This window comes from Camelina sativa, chromosome 13, assembly GCF_030686135.1.
Source record: "Camelina sativa cultivar CO46 ecotype springtype chromosome 13, ASM3068613v1".
Lineage (NCBI taxonomy): Eukaryota > Viridiplantae > Streptophyta > Magnoliopsida > Brassicales > Brassicaceae > Camelina > Camelina sativa.
Genome location: NC_141892.1, coordinates 24599503 through 24621708, shown reverse-complemented (window position 1 = coordinate 24621708; position 22206 = coordinate 24599503). Strand labels below are relative to the sequence as shown.

The window sequence follows — 22206 nt, the reverse complement described above, 5'->3', positions numbered from 1 at the left end:
CAATATTTTTCCCTTTTTTGTATTTTTGTTATTGTATATTTGGTTAATTTTGGTTATATTCGGTTAGTTTTGGTTATATTTGGTTTATTTGGTTAATGTTAATATAATTTATGTTAGTTATGGTTATTTATTTAAATAACCAAACCGAAACCGAACCGAAAGAAACCGAACCGAACTAAACCGAAATTTCATAAATATCCAAATGGTTACTATATTACTATATCCAAAATAACCGAAACCGAATACAACCGAACCGAAACCGAATGGTTAACCGAATGCCCAGGCCTAGCCTGCAACAACAGAGATATGGGGTTACATCATCAGAAAATCGAGGAAAAAAAAAATTTGGACCATTTCTCGATTTGTGCGTGTCATCCTTGCGCAGGGGCCATGCTAATCTTCTCTGTATCGTTCCAATTTTATCGGATGTCCCCGAAGGGACAATCACTTACCCGACTCTAACCTTATTTAAACACAGCTTTTGTCTCCTGTTCGAACCGATGTGGGAGTTTTTTGATTCAATTAACAGCTTAAATGGGCTCGTCTATTAAAAAGGCCCATTAAAATAAGTAAAACGCCTCTTTCTAATTTTTTGTAGAGATTGAGGAAAACGACACCGTTGTACAGAAACGATTAAAGAAGAAGCTAACGGCGCGGCGATTTGTCTGATTAGGGTTTTGTATCTTACAACATCCGCCGGAAACTGAGATTGCTGAGGAGAAGAAGAAGAAGAAGAAGAAGAAGATGAGTGACATTAGGGCCGATTCTGTGGGAACCGCAGAAGAAGTAGTTCCCGAGCACATTTCTATGAAGAAGAAGAAGCAAAGCCGAGAGACAAAGGATGGGTGTGAAAGAGAGAAATTGGGTGACGACGTTGTAGTTAAGAATAAGAAATCGAAGAAGCAAAGGATTGATTCTGAAGCTGAGGATGATGGGAAAATGAAAAATAAGGAGATAAGGGTTGATTCTGAATCTGAGGATGGTGGAAAGAAGAAGAAGAAGAAGAAGAAGAGCATGAAAAAATCTGAGGGTGATGTGATAGGAAACAGTGAAAGCTCCAAAGTTGATGAAGGGATTGAAGGGGAGGAGAAACCACTGGATGATGCTGATGACATGAATAAGCTGGATGAGATTGATTTGGGAGCTCAAGAAAACACAGACAATAAGATGAAGAGGAAAAGTAAGAAGAAGAAGACAAAACTAAGTGTGGATTCAGAAGTTGAAGATGACAACTTGAACTCTACAAAACAGAGTGTGGATTCAGAAGTTGAAGGGAACAGCTTGAACTCTACGAAAAAAGTCTTGCTCTGTTCCACAAAGTTATCCGATCTGTTTTTAACAAGTGGTATCAGAGCCTTTCTTAATCAAAACAAACACAGAGAGAATGAGTAAGAAGGACACATTGATCGTGCCTAAGTTTAATGGGGACTATGAACACCGGGCGATGCTCATGGAGAATCTGCTCAAATCAAAGGAGTGGTGGGATCTCATTGAGACTGGGATTCCACGGCAAGAGAGAAATGTGATCCTTACTGAACCACAGAGAACGGAGATGGCGGAGAAAACAGTCACGGATCACAAGGTAAAGAACTACTTGTTTGCGTCTATCGACAAGACCATCTTAAAAACAATCACAAAGAAGGAGACTTCCAAGGATTTGTGGGAGTCGATGAAGCAGAAATTTCAAGGCAATGACAGGGTTCAAAGCGCACAATTGCAGAGGTTGCACAGAGAGTTTGAGATCCTTGAAATGAAGAATGGTGAGAACATTGACGGGTATTTCTCAAGAGTGATGGAGGTTGCCAACAACATGAGAAATTTGGGAGAAGACATGCCAGATTCAAAGGTGGTGGAGAAAATCCTACGAACTTTGGTGGAAAAGTTCACATACGTAGTATGTGCCATCGAAGAATCAAATGACATCAAGTTGATGTCAGTTGATGGACTGCAAAGCTCGTTGATGGTGCACGAGCAGAATCTAAGCAAACACAGAGGAGAGGAGTATGCCCTGAAGGTGGAGAGTCAATGGAGACCAACCTATGGCAGAGGCATAGGAGGTTCTCCAAACCGAGGACGAGGTCGAGGTGGTTATCAAGGAAGGGGGCGTGGAAGCACTTCAAAGGAGATGGTGGAGTGCTACAAATGCCACAAAATGGGACATTACAAGTCCGAGTGTCCAGAATGGGATAAAGAAGCTAATTATGCTGAGATGGAAGAAGAAATGGTGTCGATGTCGTCTGACATTGAAAAGGGAGAAGAGGAGCATGTCTGGTTCCTAGATTCAGGTTGTAGCAACCACATGTGTGGCACAAAGGAGTGGTTTGTTGAGCTTGATGACACTTTTCGACAAAATGTCAGACTTGGTGATGATAGAAGAATGATGGTAGAGGGAATGGGAAGCTTGCGTCTGGAAATCAATGGCACCATCACAGTGATCACATTAGTTTACTTTGTGTCTGGCCTAAGAAATAACCTGCTCAGTTTGGGTCAGTTGCAACAAAAGGGGCTGCGAGTGGTCATAGAAGATGACGTGTATGAAGTCTGGCACAAGGAGCTTAATGCGATGGTAATGTTTTCAAACATGACCAAAAATCGAATGTTTGTGATCTATGCTGCAGTGAGAAAGGCAAAAGAAGTGGAAGAAAGCAAGTGCCTGCAGGTGATCGGAAAAGCAGAACAGTTGTGGCACAAGAGATTTGGTCATCTCAACTACAGAGGATTGAAGACTCTAGTTGAAAAGAAGATGGTAAACGGATTACCAGTTGCAAGTCTAGAGGAAGCAGAGGTTACTTGCGATGTTTGTCTGAAGGGGAAGCAGAACCGTGATAGCATTCCAAAGAGGAACGAGTGGAGAGCATCACGAGCACTGCAGTTGGTTCACAGCGATATATGTGGACCTATTACTCCGGTGTCAGAGAGCGGGAAGAGATACATCATCAACTTCATTGATGACTATAGCAGAAAATGTTGGACATTTTTGTTGTCAGAAAAATCAGAAGCTCTGCAAACTTTCAAGGAGTTTAAAGCAGGAGCTGAAAGAGAGTTGGGACAAGCTCTGGTTTGTCTAAGAACAGACAGAGGAGGAGAATTCAATTCAAAGGCGTTTGAAGACTACTGTATGGAGAGTGGAATCAAGCGCCAACTCACTGCTGCGTACACAGCACAACAGAATGATGTTGCAGAGAGGAAAAACCGGAGTATCATGAACATGACGAGGTGTATGCTGTTGGAGATGTCTGTACCAAGGAGGTTTTGGGCTGAGGCTGTTCAGTACGCTGTTCACATTTTGAATAGATGTCCATCGGCTGCGTTAGGAAACATCACACCTGAAGAAAAATGGAGCCAACACAAACCATCGGTGGAGCACTTAAAGATCTTTGGGTGTGTGGCGTTTGCATTAGTGCCGTATGAAAAGAAGGATCAAGCTAGACGAGAAAAGCGTCAAATGTGTAATGTTCGGGCTGAGCAAAGAATCTAAAGCGTACCGTCTTTACAACCCTGCAACGAAGAAGATTGTGATAAGTAGGGATGTGCATTTCGACGAAACTAGAGGCTGGAATTGGGACAATGATCTGCAGACCAGTGAGCTAGCATGGAACGAGTTGGAGACAGGAAAAGATGGAGAAGAGAATACGGAGATGGAGAATGTTAATGAAGCTGCAGAGCCAGATGCAGCAGAGAATGACGAAGAAGAAGGTGGAGACGAAGCAGAGACTCAACATATCAGCTCCAATCAAGTACCTGCAGTTGCTGAAGCAAAAAGAAATCAACAAGCACCTGTTTGGATGAAAGATTACTATGTTGGTGAAGATACAAGTATTGTAGTTCTCCATACCATACTTCACTAGTAACTCCTCTGCATACTTATGTTGGCTGATGAAAATCCCTCTGTCATCCTGAACAACTTCGACCCCCAGAAAATACTTCATCTTACCAAGATCTGTCATCGAAAACTCCATCATCATCGACCTCTTGAATTCTTCCAGCATTGAGAGTGAGCTACCTGTGTAGATCAGATCATCCACGTACAGACTTACAATGAGGATGTCGTCTCCATTCCTCTTTACGAACAGTGTGTGCTCACAGTAAGCTTTCTCGAACTTACGAACAGTGTGTGCTCACAGTAAGCTTTCTCGAACTTCTCCTTCAGAAAATAACTTTCAATGCGGTTGTACCAAGCTCTTGGTGCTTGTTTAAGCCCATACAACGCTTTCCTCAGCTTGTAAACCTTACTAGACTCTTCTTCTACTATGAATCCCTTTGGCTGCTCCACATAGACTTCCTCATCCAACTCTCCATGCAAAAAGACACTCTTCACATCAAGCTGAAACACTCTCCAATTGTTTTCTGCAGCTAAGGAGAGAATTGATCTGATTGTATCCCATCTGGCAACTGGGGCAAAGACCTCATGAAAATCCACCCCATACTTCTGATGATATCCCTTTGGTTTCATTGAATCGACCGGAAAACATGAAACATGCGAGACACAAATGGCTCACAACAACATGACTTAAAGAGCTGATGGAATTGAACCTTTAAAAAAAAAGATCAAGAGGCTCATCGGAAGTTTTCACCTTGGTATCATTTTAATCAGATGGTTCATCCACCAAATCAAGAGGTGTGGAGCTTACTTTAAGTTTTTAGTAACATAAACACAAGATAGTGCTAAAAGGTTAAACAAAAATCAATCCAAAAAATGACCCGACAGAGATTTTGGGGGCAAGCGTAACAAAATGTGACAAATAAATCAAAGATGACTTAATAAGTTGATAATTAAAGAACATCAAACAAACCAAATTATCTGGTGATCTTGACTAAAGAGTCATGAACGTTTTGAAAATGCCAGTAAGAAGAAAGGTTCAAAATCATGTCAAAAGTCGTTTTACTTAGGCTCCGGCTAGTATCGACCTGTCCCACGTCCTCTGGCTACACCGTTATGCTGATCTTGACCTCTACCACCACTTCTTCCACGGTAAGAAGATGTTCCAGCAATAAACACTTGAGGCTGCATTGTGGGCTGTGTTTGGGGATTGTAACTTATCTCCAGCTGTGGTTCGGGGAAGCCAGTCTGTTGTTGGTTGGAATAGTTCTGATTTACAGAAAATGATCCTAACTGTCTATCTTGCAGCACTTTCGAGATCTGTTCACTCAAATATTGCTGCAAGTGCAACACCACATCACTTACTATCATTGTTAGAGCTTGATTTTGGTTCTGCTGATTGGTCTCAGGTCTCACGAATTGCTGCTCTTGTTGGTATGTCATTGGCATCATTGGAGCTTGATTGTGGACTAGATTGGGAACACTGGCCATTTGGTTATGCTCTTGCTGGTACATCATTGGTTGATATTGCATACGAAAACGTTGGTTGAAATTGTCTTGTGCCCCATGGTTTGGTTCAGTGTTTTGACGGCTCCTAAAATGCTGATATTGAAGTTGAGGAACATGAGCCATTTGAGAGACATAATAATTTGAAGGCCTTACCGTTTGGTTGCTCTCACCTTCTACTTCTTCCTCAACGTAGTCAAACTCATATCCGGTTGGATGATGAAATCTTTTGTATAGATCCTCAACATCAATATGTTGTGTAAATTCCTCGACGAACGAGAGATCTGTACCTTGAGGGGTGAGCATCTCTGAGTCCACCAATCTCACAACATAGTGAGGATTCGTTACAGATCCAAAGAAGTACCCATCCACACGACCAAATAAAACTCTGGTTTCAATGATGAAGAGTATAGTACCTACGTTCAAGGGTTTGTGATCTCCATGGTTCTTAACTATCACATGTGTATATAGTACCTGTAATGATAATTTTTGAATTAAACTCAATCATGGAACTGCTAACACAATATTAGTAAAAGAAAAAGTTTTCTATTGAGATTACCATATTCACAACTCTGGCTTGAGGAAATAGCGATTTGGATAATAAAGAATATAGCTCTCTTAGTCACGATTATATATGATGTTTTACATAGCATCTTTTAGTACTTATCCTCGTAAATCTTCTTAGATTCTATTGAATCATGTAACTAACAATGACAGTTCCGTTTTGTTTAATTGGTTTAGTCCGGTTTGGTACGAATTATTTGACATCACTTGATTAGATTAAGTTAGAGCATCCACACTGCACATCACATCTTTGTGTTTTCAACAATACTATAATATTTTAAAATAATTATTATTCAGAAAGATATATGTTGGTTTACCAAATAATTTTAATATTAAGTAAATACTATCTTAAACAAAATAATTTTTTAAGAATATAAAAATAATTTTTATTACTATATTATAATTTTTAAAAAATGTTGATATATGCTTCATAACACGGGATATATCATTGTTAATGATTAAATGGAGAGGGTGTTTTTTTTTTCTTTGTCAAGGAGAGATTCTGCTCAAAATATCTCTACCAAAAAATTAAACACATTGTGTCTTCAATTTTAAAATAGTTAAACATTAAAATAATAATTCTTTTGTTACGGATTATATTTATCTAGTATTAGATCCGTACTACTTACGGGAAATTATTTTTTCTAACTTAATTAAAATGATTTATTTTTAACAACTAAATATATTTTAAATGTTATTACTGTCTTATCAAATACCTAAACAAATAAAAAAATAAATGTTGTTCTCTAAAAAATCATCACATCATCACAAATTGGAGGAGAAAAAACAAAACCCTTAATATATTAAAACACCTAAATGTCTCCTAAATTTCTCCTATGAACACAGAGCAAGTAATGAACTCATAGGAGAAATTTAGGTGTTTTTGGGATCGTGAAAACGTAGTGATGGACTCATATGAGCAATTTAGGTGTTTTAATATATATTTTTGATTAATATAGCAAAATTAGAAAATTCGTAATAAAATGGGTTGGCCGTGTGAAGTTGATTTTTTTCTTTTCTAATTTGTTTTTTTATAAAATTATGAAACCAAATCTACATGGATAACTGTTTTTGTTTTTCTATTTACCGTTTTTTCACACGATTTCATTTTTATTTACATTTATTTTTAATTAAAATATAAAATAAAAATCTATATGGTACAATCTAATTGGCTAGTTGACTTGTGATTTATAGGATAAAGTATTTGTGGGAAGACATTGTCATTATACGAGGGATAAAGATGGTCTAAGTACGAAGTATCAAGTATATGTTACATGCATAAATACACGGTCAGAGTCACATACATACAAAAGAATACAATATAGAGTAAGATCTATGAGATATAGGTAAAACAAATTCATTGAGATCCTGAACATTGCAGAGGTGGAATGGTAGAGTGTCTCCGTAGTGTCCCAAAAAGATTGAACCATGGGGAGAAAACTCTGATCAGAGGCTAGAGCATTTGTAAACTTGAAGGGTTTACGAATGAGGGGTTTATCCGCACCAATTTTCACTGGACAGCGGAGATGGTCTGAGACACCACCTGCATCAAAAACACCATAAGACTGGAAACTCTGCAAACCAGTCATCATTAACCAGCACACGATCCAGCTTTAAACAAAAAAGGCCGTCAATATCTCGCTTGTTACACCAAGTGAAACAGGGACCTTGATACTGCAAGTCACTAAGAGAGCAATATGCTATAACATCCTGGAAGTCCCGCATGCCCTGAGGTGCAGAAGGATCCGTATCATAACAGGAGTGCTCCTCGCCCCTCAAAATTTCATTAAAGTCACCATATACCATCCAGGGCTTATCCTTAAACATAGGAGAATCACGATAATTTCACAAATCTTCCCATAAGGTCTTCCTGTCAGCGGCTAAGTTGGAAGGGTAGACAAAGGAGAAAAAGAACTCATTTGCCAACCCGTCCAGCAGAACAGAGCAAGTAATCATTTGAGTACTTGTAAAACACGGCGTTATACAAACCGATGGGAAGCATAATTTGAAATAAAAGACCAACCCGGAAAAACAGAGTCAACTATTCTCCCTGCTTTCCTTTCCTTCACCCTCGTCTCAATAATACAGCCAAACTGCAAACCATGCTGCATTATCGAACTCCGAACCACGGAATGTTTAGAATCTTTGTTAAAACCGCGAACATTCCAAAAGAAGCTAGACATAAGAGTTTAGAGGGAGGACCTATTACTCTGTTCCCGCATGGGTTGAGTAGAGGGGTTAGAACTCTGCTGGTGTGACTGCTTAGATCCGCGAGTCACGACTGTACGCTGGGGAACCAAAGACCGAGAGTGAGAAGATTTAACCATAGTAGACATAATCGGCACCTCTGTTTGAGAAACCAATCCATTAGTAGGCACAGCCGTGGCTCGTAAGTCTTTCTCTGTTTCCTTGACTATATTTGCAGTCCTACCCTCCTCTTCATCGTTATCTTGCAACGCATCATAGGAATTGGTAAGGAGCGAACCATCACCAAACTCAAGCGCAACTTGCTTCTTTCCCGGACTCCGCCCTGGCTTATGAGGCGTTATCCAGTTGTCAGACTCCTTGTCCCTCAATGTCTCAGTTGTTGCAGAAAATATAGGTTGGTCCAGACCCAAAGCGCTTGGAGGTACGAGCGTAGTATCAGCCACAAATAGTCCCCATATCGGAAGGTTGGTGTTCCACACTAGTAGTAGCCGAATCCGGAGGATTAACCTCTGCTCCACCCTGTCTCAGAGGAGATGGGATTGCAGGGGTCTTAATAAGACATGCTGCTCGCAAATGTCCCCATTTTTGACAGTTGCTACACCGTGGAGCTTTAAAACCTGGCATTAAACAACTGAGTAAGTCTCGGTTAGGCAGTTTGACAAAAAAAACGAGGGGAGCATATGAGAAGCTTTGTAATCTGCAGTATGCAGTTCTTTTGAATCCAACGGGTGCAGCGATGCAAAGGGAGTCTGAAGCCTATCATAGGTGGACACATTTGTCGGGACAGGAAGAAAAGTTACTAAAATAACGTTCTAAGCTACACTGGTTAAAGGTTGGGGATGGTAATAACAGAGTGTTTCACAGGGCCGCCAAGATTAGAGAGGTCAGGAATGTTCCAGCTACAAATACACAGTCCCTATTAGCTCAGTCGTTAAAAGAATACAATACAGAGTAAGATCTATGAGCTTTTAAGTAAAACAAGTTCAAAGAATCAGAGTAACACACACCAGTTTACAGTTGAGGTCTTCAACGAACAAATATTACTAACACAGATGATTCAAGATTCACAAAAAGAAACTCCCCACCAATTGAATAATCGCTGATTGGAAGCAAGCACATTGATCCTTTTGCTTGAGTTAATTCACATGAAATAAGCCTCTTCTTGGCTGTATAATCAGCTTAAGCCTCCTCTTGAGGCCTTTGACTCTTTTTTATGTGTCTGGTTTAGTTCCCTATGTTGTTGTTGTTTCTGAAAACTGAACATCTCTTGTTTCCACGAATTCACAGAGATGATCCGATAACAAATGCTTCTTTACAAATCCCTAGTCTGCACTAGGTTCGCCTGAACCATGGCGCTCTCTTCTGATCATATCTAGTAGATCTTGAACAACTTCAGACATCAATGGTCTGAATTCTGGTTCAGACTAGAAAAGAAGAAAAGAAAAAAAAACATTTTTGGTCAAGCAAACACAATCACAACCATCTCATTCCAGTTTCTAATTGTCAGTATGTGCTTTTACATGAACACACCGGAAAATTATATCAGCAAAGTGTGACAATGACTTTGCAGGGTATTGTCCATTAAGAGATGGATCAACCATTTTGCCCAATGCATCTATATCGTGAAGCTGAGGGATTGCCCACCTCACTAAGAACTGCTCTCCTCTACTTCGGTCCCTATAATTGACTCATTGATTTTATAATACACTACACACTTGGCCAGAACCAAAAACAAAACTAAAGCGAATAAAACAATGTGACATACATACCTATCGTAGGACATTCTACCCATCAAGAGCTCTAACATAACAACAGCAAAAATGTATACATCACTCTGCCATGTATAGATTCCAGAGTCGAATTCTGGAGCTCCATATCCGTAAGCGGCTAGCAGTTGTCCTGATAACTGATTATGATTATAAAGAATAGTTTAGTACTTTCTCTAGTAGCAATTATCTGTAAAACTGTGAGGGTAAAAGCCAAGCTCATTGGGTTTTACAGAGCCCATCTCCTTCAGTTTAGCCACCACATGTTGCTGACCCTCCGGCAGTTCATTCCCACCCTCCACCTGTCCAGCAAAACCAGAAACCAAAGAAAGACAAGAATCCAGAACCTCCTCCTGATCTAGAGAACCCTCCAGCAAGAGTCGTGGATTTGTTTTACAATTTTTAAAGAAACAAAATCTCTCTGAGAATACCAAAGATGCATCTCCAGCAAGAGTCGTGGCGTGATGCTGTTCTGGTATGACATTCACAGATGGAACTTGAGCAAGTTCCTTCTAAAATTTCACAATCAAACAATCTTAGAATACTTGCAAATGAAACTCAGGCATACATATTCCAGCAGATCATAAAGGAGGAGTAAACTATTTTAAGATTACCGAAGTTACATCTCCAACAGGACCAGGGTCATGATGCAGTTCTTGACTGACATTCACAGGTGGAACTGGAGCAAGTTCCTGCCAAGACAGAACAAGGAAAGAAAGAATATCATCATTAGATCTCAGAGTCAGTTTCCTTAATGCATGTCTGTTCATAAATGCAAAAGCTCCAGGGTGTATACGCATGCATGCATACGCATACGCAACGTTGAACGGTGTAGCTTTGCTTTAGGAAGGAATCACATCACGTCGGGATGGTGTCATTTTGGTTTTACAACTTGATATCATTCGTTACACTTTTAGTGGAATGGTCATTGAATAAAGGGTAAGCTTGAAGACCTTGAACAAAAATGAATTGTCAGATACTTTCATGGCTGAAAATGTCTTTCGGAAGTTTGCATCATAAACCATACTAAAGAAGAAGAGAATCTAAGCAAATCAACAGACCATCTTAATCAATCGCGGCATCACACAGAAAGTCTTGCAGAAGCGGAAAGTATAGAACAACTCCCTCCCCCCACCCCCACAACATACCATTTATTATTGAGTTTACAAATAATGGGGTTATTGGCGAAGGTGTTAATAATGGTCACTATGCCCTGAGTTTGCTAACTTTCCTCTCAAGTTCGTCCTTTTTGGCTCCAATGATCCTTTCAACCTCTTTACCCCTTTTCACCAGCACAAAGGTTGGCATTGCCGTCACATTAAACTCTTTAGCCACATCCTGGAAACATTAAGTCATTGCAGTAAGTTTAAATTGTTTCTCAATACAACCACCAGAAGCAGAAAAAGGCTGAACCTAACTTCAACAAAACTCTCATCTTATATCAGAATCCTAGTGATTTGCAGTTTTACCGTTCAAAAATCTATCTTCTACTCATGAAACGGTAAACTATGGATCAATCAGAGTAATGAGGGATACAAATTTGAATCTTTATCTCATTACAAAAACAACAAAATGTAGAAATAGAAGAAGGTGGTTACGTTAAACTCTTACTCTCTTAGTCTTAGATTAGATTGATCTGCAGTTATAGTAACTCATAAAGCTATCCAATGTCTTCCCACAAATTTGCTTCAATATCACAACACTCAATGTACGGCACACTTGAGACGAACAAAAGTTGAAACTTTTGACAGCATTACAAAACAAAGGTGAAGACTTTTAATAGAGAGAGATACTTACAGGAAGTTCATCGACATCTAACTTGACGAAATCAACATCAGTGAACTTATCAGCCATGGCATGAATCGTAGGCTCAATCATTCTACATGGTCCACACCACGAAGCCGAGAAATCAACCACCAGCTTATTAATTAATTTCACCCCATCAATTCACAGAGAACCAAAATCTCAATCAAAATCCCAAATTGATTGTATAACACATAAAAACTGAATCGAACCGAGTCAGAGACATACATACCAGTTTGTTCGATTCTTTGGTCTCGTTATAATGAAGCTGCCACCGAGCTGAAGAGCTAAACTTGATGAGGCGACTTGGCTCAGATTCAGTCCCTGTAGCAACTGCATCTTCTCCACTTCCAAACACAGATGATAAAACTCCTCCCATTCTCGTCTCTCTCTTCTCTCTTCTCTCTTCTCTCTTCTCTGCTTAATAACGACGCCCCTTTCTTTGGTCAAGGATCGTATCGTTTTTACATTTAAACAGCGTGTCGTTTTCTTAAACTATTTTGGTCAACTATGATTGTATATTGTGTGGAACTGTCGTTGACTCCATAAATTAAAGGTAGTTACCGGACCAAACCAAATTGAAGAACCAAATCAGGCCGAACCGAAATGGTCATACCAAAAATCGATATAAATTTACTGATAATTTATTATGTTTAAGAAACCTCCGTACCAAAGGCGAATCCCATCTACAACTGATTTTAATATTTACCGAACCAATAACAATTATTGAAGTTTATCAAAAAAATTATTCATAGATCTTTTATTCTAACTATAAATCTATAATTAAATAATATGAATCAAAATCTATATTAACATTTTTGAAGTACATTTTGTGTTATGCCTTTTTAGTTTTATTTATTTAAAAAGTTATTTACAACATTAACCCTTAAAAGATTTCCAAAACTAATATTACTCCAGATTTTATTTCCTAAATATTTTACATTTCATATATATATACATTTTTGAAGTACATTTTGGGTTCTACCCTTTTATTTGTACTTATTTACAAAGTTAATCCCTAAAAAATTTCCAAAAATAGCATTACTTCCGATTTTGTTTCCTAAATATTTTAGATTTCATTCCAACTAAAAAATTACAGCAAAATAAATATGGAAACAGAAACTATAATATATTTAATTACATCTTCTATTGTGTTTTGAAGATATTATATCTTTAATCCTTTGCAAACAAAAAAAAACAACAATTTGATTACCATTTTGTTTTTCAAAATCTGTGAGTTTTCATTCTTTACTAAAAAGAACTTTGATTCACATTTATTTAAATATTATAATTAATATATGTAAACTTATTTTAAAATATTACGAATATATAAAACCAAAAAAAATTAAAATACTATATAATATGGTTATATAGTATATGAATTATAAAAAAGAAATATTTGAATTAATAAAATATCATTAAATTTGTGCTAACACGGGTTAAATCCTTATTTTATTATTTATCGGTACTATTAATATGATTTGACATATAAAATTAAGTTGATTTAACTAAGATTGTGTAAAATAATTAAATCATTAAGAAAAATGTGACTTAATCATAGCGTATAAATGACTTATTATGTATTTAGATCCCTAATTTTTTGTTATAATAATTAAAAATCAAAATAAAATCTCAAACACTAAACAAACCAAATTAAATATATCAAACAAATGGTCATGAAGTATATTACGGGTTAAAAAAATTAATATAAATATTTAGCCACACAAACGGCCGAGAAATTTAGTTATTCCTCTATTTGTAAAACATCCAATATTTAAATAACAAATACAATATAAAATATAAATAATAATAAAAATTATATCCACGCGGTGTACCGCGGGTTAAAATCTATTTCTAATTAAAAAAATAACAGCAACCAATATGTAAATAGAAACTATCATATATTTAACCATACATTATGTTGTGCTTTGAATATATTCTATATCTGAATCTTTCGTAAACAAAGAAAACAACAATTTGATTCCCATTTTGTTTCCCAAAACCTGTGAGCTTTGATTCTTAAAGTAAGAAAAACTTCGATTGACATTTATTTTAATATTATAATTAACATATATAAAGTTAATAAAATTTTTAGTTATTACGAATATGTAAAATTAAAAAAGTCTAAAATACTATATAATATGGTTATATAGTAGATGAGTTATAAAAGAGGATATGTTAGAAACTTAGAATTAATAAAAAGTTATTAAATTTGTGTTAGCACGGGTTAAATCCTCATTTAATTATTTATCAATACTACTAATATTAGAATCTATATATATATAAAGTTAACTTTTTTCTCTTCTCCTTCCTCCACATCATCATCCACCTAATCAATATTATTTTTGTTTTTGGACTAAAAATACTATTTTAAATAATCATTAATTGCTTATTTATTATTTATAATTAATACAACTTAAAAATAAATAAAAACGAATTAAATAAATTTAATTAAATTTTAAAATAGTATAAAAAATAACAGAAATTTTTTTAGTAAATAATAAAAATAATAAATATATAAAAATGAATTAAGTAAAATAAATGAAAAATATTAAAATATTAAAAATAATACTATGAATTTGTTATAGTAATAGTGTTATTATTTAAATTATAACCAAAAAATGATGATATTCCAAAATTTGTGATAGGTTAATGAGTTTTAGAATGGAAGTAAGATTTTAATACATGGTGGAGTAAAAAAACAATTTATGTAATTGTATTTATAAAAATCTAAACAGAAAAATAAAATTGAAGTGGAACATTAGTTTCTAAGAAACATATATTACAAAAATTTATTATTAAATTTCACTTCTAAAAAATAAAAAAAAATAGGGAAATATCTTTAGTCAAGTGGTTACAACATCACTTCCGCGACCGAACCCACTAGAGTTCGACTCTACTAAGTCGTGTTACCCTGCGTAGTAGAGATTGGTCTAGTCAATTCAATGTTGACAAAAAAAAATAATTACTTAACTCAATTTAAAAATTTTAATCTAAAACAAAGATATTGTAAGAGTCACATTTTTTGGGGAAACTATAAAAAATAATTGGGACGCCGGTTTTTTCCCCTGTACATAGTACATTCTCAGCTTTCCACCCTATATTTTTTGGCTCTGAAAATAACAACCTAAACAAAAAAATTCTAAACAAAACAACCTAAACATTTTTGTTCACACAATTAACTACACATCCCCTTAAACCACTAATTACGATGTATAAACCGGATTTGATCATGAAATCGTGTTTATTGTATCACGTTTAGATTAACCCGATCATAAACAAAAAAACCCGACTTTAAACGATGTCGTTTTATTTTTCTATTTCAAACTTGAGAAGCAAATCGAGAAAACAAATCCCGTTTCTTCCATTTTCCAATCGACATAAAAAATTTAGGGTTCTCAAATTGGAGATTTAGGTTTATGATACAAAGACGTCAAAAAGGGAGATAATGTTTATGCAAGAGCTTTTTAAACAGTTAAAAATAAAAACTCCGGTGAATTTTATGGTGGAGGAGGCCGAGAGAGACGACGGAAACGATGAAGATAATTAACAGATCTTGTCAACGCCTAATTAACCCCGTTTAGTATCTCTGTCTGGCCAGTTAACATTGTTCTTGAAACGGCAAAGTTAACAAGACTTCATGATTTAAATACAAGTCAAGAAAAAAGTGAGGATTTTTTTTAAAAAATGAAGACTTCGTGATTTAAATCAACGAAAATGCTAACTTGGGGATTTTAATGACATTTTTCCGGCTTGAGGAATTAGCCATATGGAGGAGATAAAAGCTGTAAATATCTCATAGTTACAATCTATATTATTATTTTTAAAGTACATTTTGTGTTATGCCCTTGAAGTTTTGGTTATTTAATTTGTTTTACTTACAACATTAACTCCTAACTATTTTTCTAAAATAACAATTCCTGGAAACTCATTTAATGGAACTATATTAATCGAACAAATTTATTTACATTTGTTGCCATAATAAGCTTGACACCATCTATACTTTCTGGTTTCCAAACACAACTCTACGCATTAAATTTTTAATCTCATAAAAATCTCCAAACCTATTTTAATAGATCTTTAGAGACTGTATGATCTCTTAAATTTAAATGACAAAGCCGAGTTTGAGTAACAAATGATTACAATAGCAATAATTATTATAACGTTAATAAAGCTCATAAAAACGAGAACCCAACATTTAGAAAATCAATAATCGGGTATATTTAACTTTAATATCATGGAAAACATTTAATATAGTATATACCGTGTTAAGAAACTGAATATTATTCTGCGATAATGTTATCAACTCAAATAGGAAAATACTAAAATCTCTCTTTTATTGCTACGGATCGTAAACTCCTTGCTCATCAAACATTTTCATGTATAAATATCAACTTTACAAACGAAACACAACACACAACCAAAACCACTAATATGTCGGTTTTGAAACACGGGTTAAACCACTAATATGACGGTTTGTTGTTATATAGTGGGACATGTTATTAACATGACGATTTGAATTAACATTAGTATAAATATAAAATATTATTAATTCGGTTTTGAAACACAGGTTAAATCTTCATTTAATTATTTGGTCAATACCACTAATATAAGAATATTAGACATAATAAATCAAGGTAATCTAACTAAAATTTTGTAAAACAATTAAATCATTGATAAAATTGTGAGTTAATCCGACAATAGCTTATAAATTACATATTTATGTATTTATTTCCCCTATAATTGTTCTAATAATTGACAATCCAAACAAAATTATTATTTAATAAAATAAAACAAATTAAATATAAAAACAAAAGAATTAAAATGTTATTATTTTTTTAAAAATTGTCTTGCCGTATACCGCGAGTTAAAATCTAGTTATATATATGATTTTTACAATCTCTTAGTACTTATTCTCCTAGATCTTCTTAGAATCTATTTAATCATGTAACTAACAATGACAATTCCGTTTCGTATAATTGGTTTCGTCCAGTTTGGTATGATTTATTGGACGTCAGTTGATTAGTATTCCAGGTAAAAATACACATCGTCACTCACATACATACTAAAAAGAATACAATACAGAGTAAGATCTATGAGCTTAAGTAAAACAAGTTTAAAGAATCAGAGTAACACACACCATTTTACAGTACAGGTCTATTACTAACACAGATGATTCAAGATTCACAAAAAGAAACTCTCCGCCAATTGAATAATCGCAGATTGGAAGCAAGCACAATGATCCTTTTGCTTGAGCCAATTGACATGAAACAAGCCCTTGGCAGTAGAATCAGCTTAAGCCTCCTCCTGAGGCCTTTGACTCTCTTTTTTATGTGTCTGGTTTAGTTCCCTATGTGTTTGTTTCTGAAAACTGAACATCTCTTGTTTCCACGAATTCACAGAGAGGATCCGATAACAAATGCTTCTTTACAAATCCCTAGTCTGCACTAGGTTCGCCTGAACCATGGCGCTCTCTTCTGATCATATCTAGTAGATCTTGAACAACTTCAGACATCAATGGTCTGAATTCTGGTTCAGACTAGAAAAGAAGAGAAGAAAACAACTTTTTTGGTCAAGCAAACACAATCACAAGCATCTCATTACAGTTTCTAATTGTCAGTATGTGCTTTACCTGAACACACCGGGAAATTATATCAGCAAAGTGTGACAATGACTTTGCAGGGTATTGTCCATTAAGAGATGGATCAACCATTTTGCCCAATGCATCAATATCGTGAAGCTGAGGGATTGCCCACCTCACTAAGAACTGCTCTCCTCTACTTCGGTCCCTATAATTGACTCATTGATATTATACACACTTAGCCGGAACCAAAAAAAACACTAAGCAAGTAAAACAATGTGACATACATACCTGTCGTAGGACATTCTACCCGTCAAGAGCTCCAACATAACAACACCAAAACTGTATACATCACTCTGCCATGTATAGATTCCAGAGTCGAACTCTGGAGCTCCATATCCGTAAGCAGCTAGCAGTTGTCCTGATAACTGATTATGATTATAAAAGATAGTTTAGTTTTTTCTCTACTAGCAACTGTCTAAAACTGTGAGTAAAGCAAAGCTTACTGGGTTTTAGAACTTTACCTGACTCACAGAGCCTGATGATATTAGTGGGGCCAAACCACAATCTGAGACCAGAACACTCAGGTCATCGTCTAGTAGAACATTGGCTGACTTGAAGTTTCTGTGTATGATACGTGGTTCACACACCTCATGCAAGTACCTTAAAAACATTTAAAAATATGTCAGAAATCGGTAAAAATACAATTCCATTTTGAAAGACACCAAGAAACTTACTCAAGGGCCCTAGCAGCTCCAAGTGCCATACTGACACGGGTGTTCCAAGAAAGTTTTTTCTTGAATTCATCGTCTGAATGCAACCCGTCTTGTAACGTACCATTACTGCAATATTCGTAGACCAATAGTCTTTGGTCGTGCTCAGCACAGTAACCCACAAGTTCAACAATATTGGCGTGGCGAATCCTATCTATATTGTTCACTAGTTCTATAAATTCGTGATCCTGTTGTTGTTCAGAAGCCCTCTTGTCCAACTTCTTGACAGCAAACAACTGTAAAATACAAAAGATTCAGAACCAAAGCAGAGTTTCTAAGCCTGAAGTGTTTGAATTGTGTGCATTATACCTTTTCATTAGGAAGTCGAGCCCTGTAAACACTACCAAGCATGCCCGAGCCAAGGAGATTTTCCTGTGAGAAGCTTTCTGTGTATTGTTGAAGAGATGCAATGGAGTAGTGCTTCACAGAAGTTAAGGGTAAGCGTTTAGGGGAAGGTTTCTTAACGGGTCTTTCAGGTGATATAATTGGCATAACGGTGACCTTCTCAGCCAAAGGAGGAGGTGGTGGTGGTGGTGGAGGTGGCGGAGGAGGAGGCATCAACATTGAAAAGTCAATATCTTGACTTTCTTGTCTTGATATAGGCGCAGGTCTCCGCAACCTCTCAAGGTCATGTAAAACCTTTGGTTCCTCTCCAGCTTTCTTGAAGGGATCCCTTTGAACTGTTCATAAATAAGCACAATACCAGCATTACTTAACAAAGGACAGTAGGAACCAATAGACAAACTTGCAAAGTTCAATCTTACCTTTTTCAGATCGAACAGGTGGCGGCAGGACCGGAGGTCCATTTTCTAGAGCATTCTCTCTGCTTCCTCTATCAGCACCAACTTGATGCGGTTTGAAGACTCTGTTAGCATGTTCTCTTCGTCTTGCACATTTTGGCAACAACAAGAGTATTGCCAAAACCAGAATTATGAAGACGAGGACGCCAGCGAATGCAATAAGAATTATCCTTTTAGTATGTGAAGAGTTCTTTCCCTTGGAATTCTCAGAGCTTGATCCTTCTGAATCAGAAGGTCCATCAGCAACTTTCCCTCGGTTCCTCTCATTTGGAGGAGGTGGAACTCCAGAAAATGGTCGTGTTGGAGCTGGTTTTGTTGGAGACAGAGACGGAGACAATGATGGTGCAGTCGTGGTGGAATTAACCGTGGAGGAATTGAATGGGTTCCCTTCATGTCTGCATCACCAATTTAAGCATACACAAGAGGAACTTTGAAAAAAAGAACATGAAATGTCCCCATAGGATTAGTAAAGAGAAAATAATAGAGCACTTACAAGAACTTGGGAATGCTTAGCAATTTGTCTGGTATGGGTCCCGAGAAGAGGTTATTTTCTATGTTTCTGTTTCAAGAAGACAACAAAAAGTAAGACTTTTGAAAATTCAGCACTGTTTAATTAAGTACTTGTTAATTGTGAAAGAAAGAAACATACAAGTCTTGAAGAGGAAGGCCTTGAAGAACGTCAAGAGCTCCTGAGAACTGATTGTTCTGAACACGTCTGCAAAACTCAGACTATCAGCTTGGTGAACAAAAAAAAAAGATTCAACATTTGTTTTTGTAATGACCAAAACGTACAATGTTGTAAGAGTTGATAAATTCTCCATTGAAGGAGGCAATGCGCCGCTTAGATTGTTGGATGATACATCACTGCACAAAGATATCATATCACAAAAGAATCCATAGAAACAGTAACTGTTCAACAACGTATAAACAAGACGAAAGCATACAGATTAATCAGTCCGACAAGGTTTTGAAACACATCAGGTAGCTCTCCTGAGAGAAGGTTATCGTTCAAAGACCTGAAAACAAATGGTGATTGTCATCAGCACAAAGCGATTGAGAGAAAGAATTTAGGAGTAATCTGAACTTACATGTCATTCAGAAAACTCAATGTTCCTAGAGATTCCGGAATGGTTCCGGTGAACTGATTAGCTGAAAGAAAACTGCCAAAAGGTAAAGACCATTATCATACAAACTATTCAAAGCAACAAAACCTATTAATAGAACGAATATACATTGTTAAGGGAGTATACGTACAAATGCTGCAATGTAACTGGCAAATTAGTAGGTATGTTTCCTCCAATGAGATTGTTGCTAAAATCTCTGGATATAATAAGCAAAGTACACAGACAAAAAAAGGTTACAAGAAATATCAAAACTTGTGTAGTCAAAATTTTCACATTTAGTGTCTAAAATGCTTACATTCCCCTGATAGAAGTGAACTTAGCTAAGTTGTCACCAAGCTCTCCTTGCAAATTTGCAGCATTTACAGTTCTGTAACCAAGAAAACAATTCAAAATAGAACTAAAAGAAAGACTCGATGATAGAATTAGAGTTGTGTTTATCTGTGAAAGATCCTCCCTTACATGCTAATTATGTCTGAAACATTGCAGATAACGCCTTGCCAAGCTTCACCACAAGGGTCTCCACCAGAAGCAATCCAACCAGGAAGAACAGGTGCGCCAAGCGCAGCGAATAATCCGTTAATTGCAGCAACTGATTCAATCACAACAATGCCTAATTAATTCTAATAAAAACTGAAAAATCCTCAACCAATATGCACAGATCTAGAAGCAGGTAAGTAAGAAAAAAAAAAGTGGATTTACCATCATCAGGGTTAGTAGCAGCAAAGGAGATGGAAGGAATCCAGATCGGTAAAGACATGAGCAGAGGAAGAAGAAGGCAGCAGATAGATCTCTTGGAAGAAGCCATTGTTCTCAAGTTCAAGAAGAGTGGAGTAAAAAGTGTCAAAACCAAAACACATTAATCGAGCAAGACCATGTCTACGAATCTGTAAACAATCCAGCCAAAAAAACAAAAAAATACCATCATGAAAGCGACAAGATCCATAAGTAACAATCTTTGAGAAGATGAAAGGGTTAAAAAAAAAGAGAAACTTACTGGAAAAGTAGAGGAATCGTCATCAACGATCTTAATGGTTGGTGAATTAAACGAAACAAAAGGGTAAAGACTTGGCCTTTTTTTGAACTCCCTAAAAAAACCCAATCCTGAAAAAAAGATGCAAACTTTACTTTTTGTTTGTTGTTATGTGGGTGAGAATGAGATTTAAGACGCAACGTAAGAGCTAAGGTTCAATGAACACTTTCAATACTTTGACACTTGAGAGAGAGAGAGAGAATCTCCTACTTCTCTCTATTAAGCTCGACACTCGAGGAGAAAAAAAGAAGAAAAACCCAGAAACTGAAAAAAGGAAACTTTATATTCTAATTTCAGACGAGACCAGAACTAAGAAGAAGAAGAAAGAGAACTGGAGAAAGTTGAGAAATTGAAATTTGGGTTTAACTGAAACAACTAGGAAAGTGTGTGTTCATCAAAATTGTTTTAACTTTTAATTTAGAAACCAAAAGTTTTGACTGATACTATTGCTTCAGATCATTACTAAACGTCCATTTTAATTAATTTTTATTAATGATTAAACGTAGTTAGTAGTAGTATTAATTAATCAATGATTTTTATTAACTTCATGATGTGTACAACTGTATTCCTCTATTTATGTTTTTTTATGAGGACTGGACAAGTTGCGTCAAGATTCTTCTAATCCGATTCCGACCAAGAAAGAGAGAGAGAGAGACTTTGGGTTTCAAAAGTTGTCAATTTTTTTATTTAAGGAAAAAATAACGAGATCCAATATATAATTGGATGTTAGTTAATAGTTATACCGGTCGATGTGTTTCGGTTTGGTTAGTATCTGTATAACCGGGTCTAATCACCGGTTAAGATAAACATGTTGAAACGGTGAAAAGACCGTTGAAAAGAAATAGTATAAAGGGTAACGGTAAAAGACAAAAGTAGCCGCAAGAGGGGAACAAAAGTTAAATAAAAGTTGGAATTGGATTCCCATTGCTGGCGACGGTCACGTGTTTCTTCACTGTCACTCACTCCCACGTCAGCTTCTCATCCACTCTAGTCGTATTATCCTTAATTTGGTGGTTCTGTAATCTGACTACTTCAAAATTACTTATCAGAGTAAAACAATCTATCATCCATCGGATTTAATGTTTTTTTTTTTTTGACAAACTTTTTAAGTCTTAACCATTTCAAAATATATTTACAATCTTACCTCAAAGCTTGAATATATATGATTATCTTCTTAATTTATGTAAACTATACGCTATTATGAATGCATTTACGAATTTTGTTGTTTCAT

General features: G+C 36.1%; 4 protein-coding genes, 1 non-coding gene and 1 pseudogene across 9 annotated transcripts; all 6 read right to left on the bottom strand.

Moving 5' to 3' along the window:
• Positions 1-339: 339 nt before the first annotated feature.
• Positions 340-442, bottom strand: LOC147929949 (U6 spliceosomal RNA). The gene has a single exon (XR_015579014.1). It is a non-coding gene; the product is annotated as a U6 spliceosomal RNA (small nuclear RNA).
• Positions 443-4734: 4292 nt separating this feature from the next.
• On the bottom strand, positions 4735-7696 carry LOC147929948 (uncharacterized). The gene is made up of 3 exons (XM_087480805.1): positions 7558-7696; positions 7318-7433; positions 4735-5800 (listed from the first exon to the last, which is right to left on the bottom strand). Exons 1-3 carry the CDS (start codon positions 7694-7696, stop codon positions 4898-4900), a joined length of 1158 nt encoding a protein of 385 aa, XP_087336931.1. The 3' UTR covers positions 4735-4897.
• Positions 7094-10028, bottom strand: LOC147929947 (protein STRUBBELIG-RECEPTOR FAMILY 3 pseudogene; annotated as a pseudogene). Its single transcript, XR_015577729.1, has 4 exons — positions 9868-10028; positions 9619-9775; positions 9106-9522; positions 7094-8997 (listed from the first exon to the last, which is right to left on the bottom strand). The product of XR_015577729.1 is annotated as a protein STRUBBELIG-RECEPTOR FAMILY 3 pseudogene (transcript).
• On the bottom strand, positions 10026-10808 carry LOC147929946 (uncharacterized). Its single transcript, XM_087480264.1, has 2 exons — positions 10479-10808; positions 10026-10376 (listed from the first exon to the last, which is right to left on the bottom strand). Exons 1-2 carry the CDS (start codon positions 10662-10664, stop codon positions 10041-10043), a joined length of 522 nt encoding a protein of 173 aa, XP_087336390.1. The 5' UTR covers positions 10665-10808; the 3' UTR covers positions 10026-10040.
• A 100-nt stretch (positions 10809-10908) lies between these two features.
• LOC104737426 (thioredoxin H2) lies at positions 10909-12143 on the bottom strand. Of its 2 annotated transcripts, XR_015577441.1 has the most exons (4): positions 11900-12124; positions 11662-11784; positions 11476-11582; positions 10909-11202 (listed from the first exon to the last, which is right to left on the bottom strand). XR_015577441.1 is itself a non-coding variant. In XM_019234354.2 (3 exons), exons 1-3 carry the CDS (start codon positions 12044-12046, stop codon positions 11071-11073), a joined length of 402 nt encoding a protein of 133 aa, XP_019089899.1. In that variant the 5' UTR covers positions 12047-12143; the 3' UTR covers positions 10909-11070. The 2 variants fall into 2 exon arrangements, 1 of the variants encoding a protein (XP_019089899.1); XM_019234354.2 differs by lacking the exon at positions 11476-11582 and having other exon boundaries at positions 11900-12143.
• Positions 12144-16670: 4527 nt separating this feature from the next.
• LOC109124544 (protein STRUBBELIG-RECEPTOR FAMILY 3) lies at positions 16671-21664 on the bottom strand. Of its 3 annotated transcripts, none has more exons than XM_010457592.3 (18): positions 21151-21456; positions 20940-21046; positions 20645-20829; positions 20405-20534; positions 20241-20312; positions 20076-20141; positions 19910-19981; positions 19766-19837; positions 19614-19685; positions 19471-19536; positions 19315-19380; positions 18786-19216; positions 18331-18701; positions 17986-18257; positions 17773-17911; positions 17540-17676; positions 17300-17456; positions 16671-17206 (listed from the first exon to the last, which is right to left on the bottom strand). In XM_010457592.3, exons 3-18 carry the CDS (start codon positions 20748-20750, stop codon positions 17105-17107), a joined length of 2331 nt encoding a protein of 776 aa, XP_010455894.1. In that variant the 5' UTR covers positions 20751-20829; positions 20940-21046; positions 21151-21456; the 3' UTR covers positions 16671-17104. The 3 variants fall into 3 exon arrangements, with proteins under 3 accessions (XP_010455894.1, XP_087336389.1, XP_087336388.1); XM_087480263.1 differs by having other exon boundaries at positions 19910-19970; positions 21151-21394; XM_087480262.1 differs by having other exon boundaries at positions 19910-19970; positions 20940-21664.
• Between the last annotated feature and the right edge of the window lie 542 nt (positions 21665-22206).

Coding starts and splice junctions, on each gene's coding strand:
- LOC147929948 (XM_087480805.1), bottom strand. CDS start 7,696: ATGGTATATGGTGACTTTAATGAAATTTTGAGGGGCGAGGAGCACTCC. Junction 7,434..7,557: donor TAGTGACTTGCAGTATCAAG/GTCCCTGTTTCA, acceptor TTTTTGATGCAG/GTGGTGTCTCAGACCATCTC. Junction 5,801..7,317: donor ATCAGAGTTTTCTCCCCATG/GTTCAATCTTTT, acceptor TTATCATTACAG/GTACTATATACACATGTGAT.
- LOC109124544 (XM_010457592.3), bottom strand. CDS start 20,750: ATGGCTTCTTCCAAGAGATCTATCTGCTGCCTTCTTCTTCCTCTGCTC. Junction 19,838..19,909: donor TTGAGTTTTCTGAATGACAT/GTAAGTTCAGAT, acceptor ATTTGTTTTCAG/GTCTTTGAACGATAACCTTC. Junction 19,381..19,470: donor GGCCTTCCTCTTCAAGACTT/GTATGTTTCTTT, acceptor TTCTTGAAACAG/AAACATAGAAAATAACCTCT.
- LOC147929946 (XM_087480264.1), bottom strand. CDS start 10,664: ATGCGTATACACCCTGGAGCTTTTGCATTTATGAACAGACATGCATTA. Junction 10,377..10,478: donor CTGTTGGAGATGTAACTTCG/GTAATCTTAAAA, acceptor GTGAAATTTTAG/AAGGAACTTGCTCAAGTTCC.
- LOC104737426 (XM_019234354.2), bottom strand. CDS start 12,046: ATGGGAGGAGTTTTATCATCTGTGTTTGGAAGTGGAGAAGATGCAGTT. Junction 11,785..11,899: donor CCAAAGAATCGAACAAACTG/GTATGTATGTCT, acceptor TTAATTAATAAG/CTGGTGGTTGATTTCTCGGC. Junction 11,203..11,661: donor TAGATGTCGATGAACTTCCT/GTAAGTATCTCT, acceptor TAATGTTTCCAG/GATGTGGCTAAAGAGTTTAA.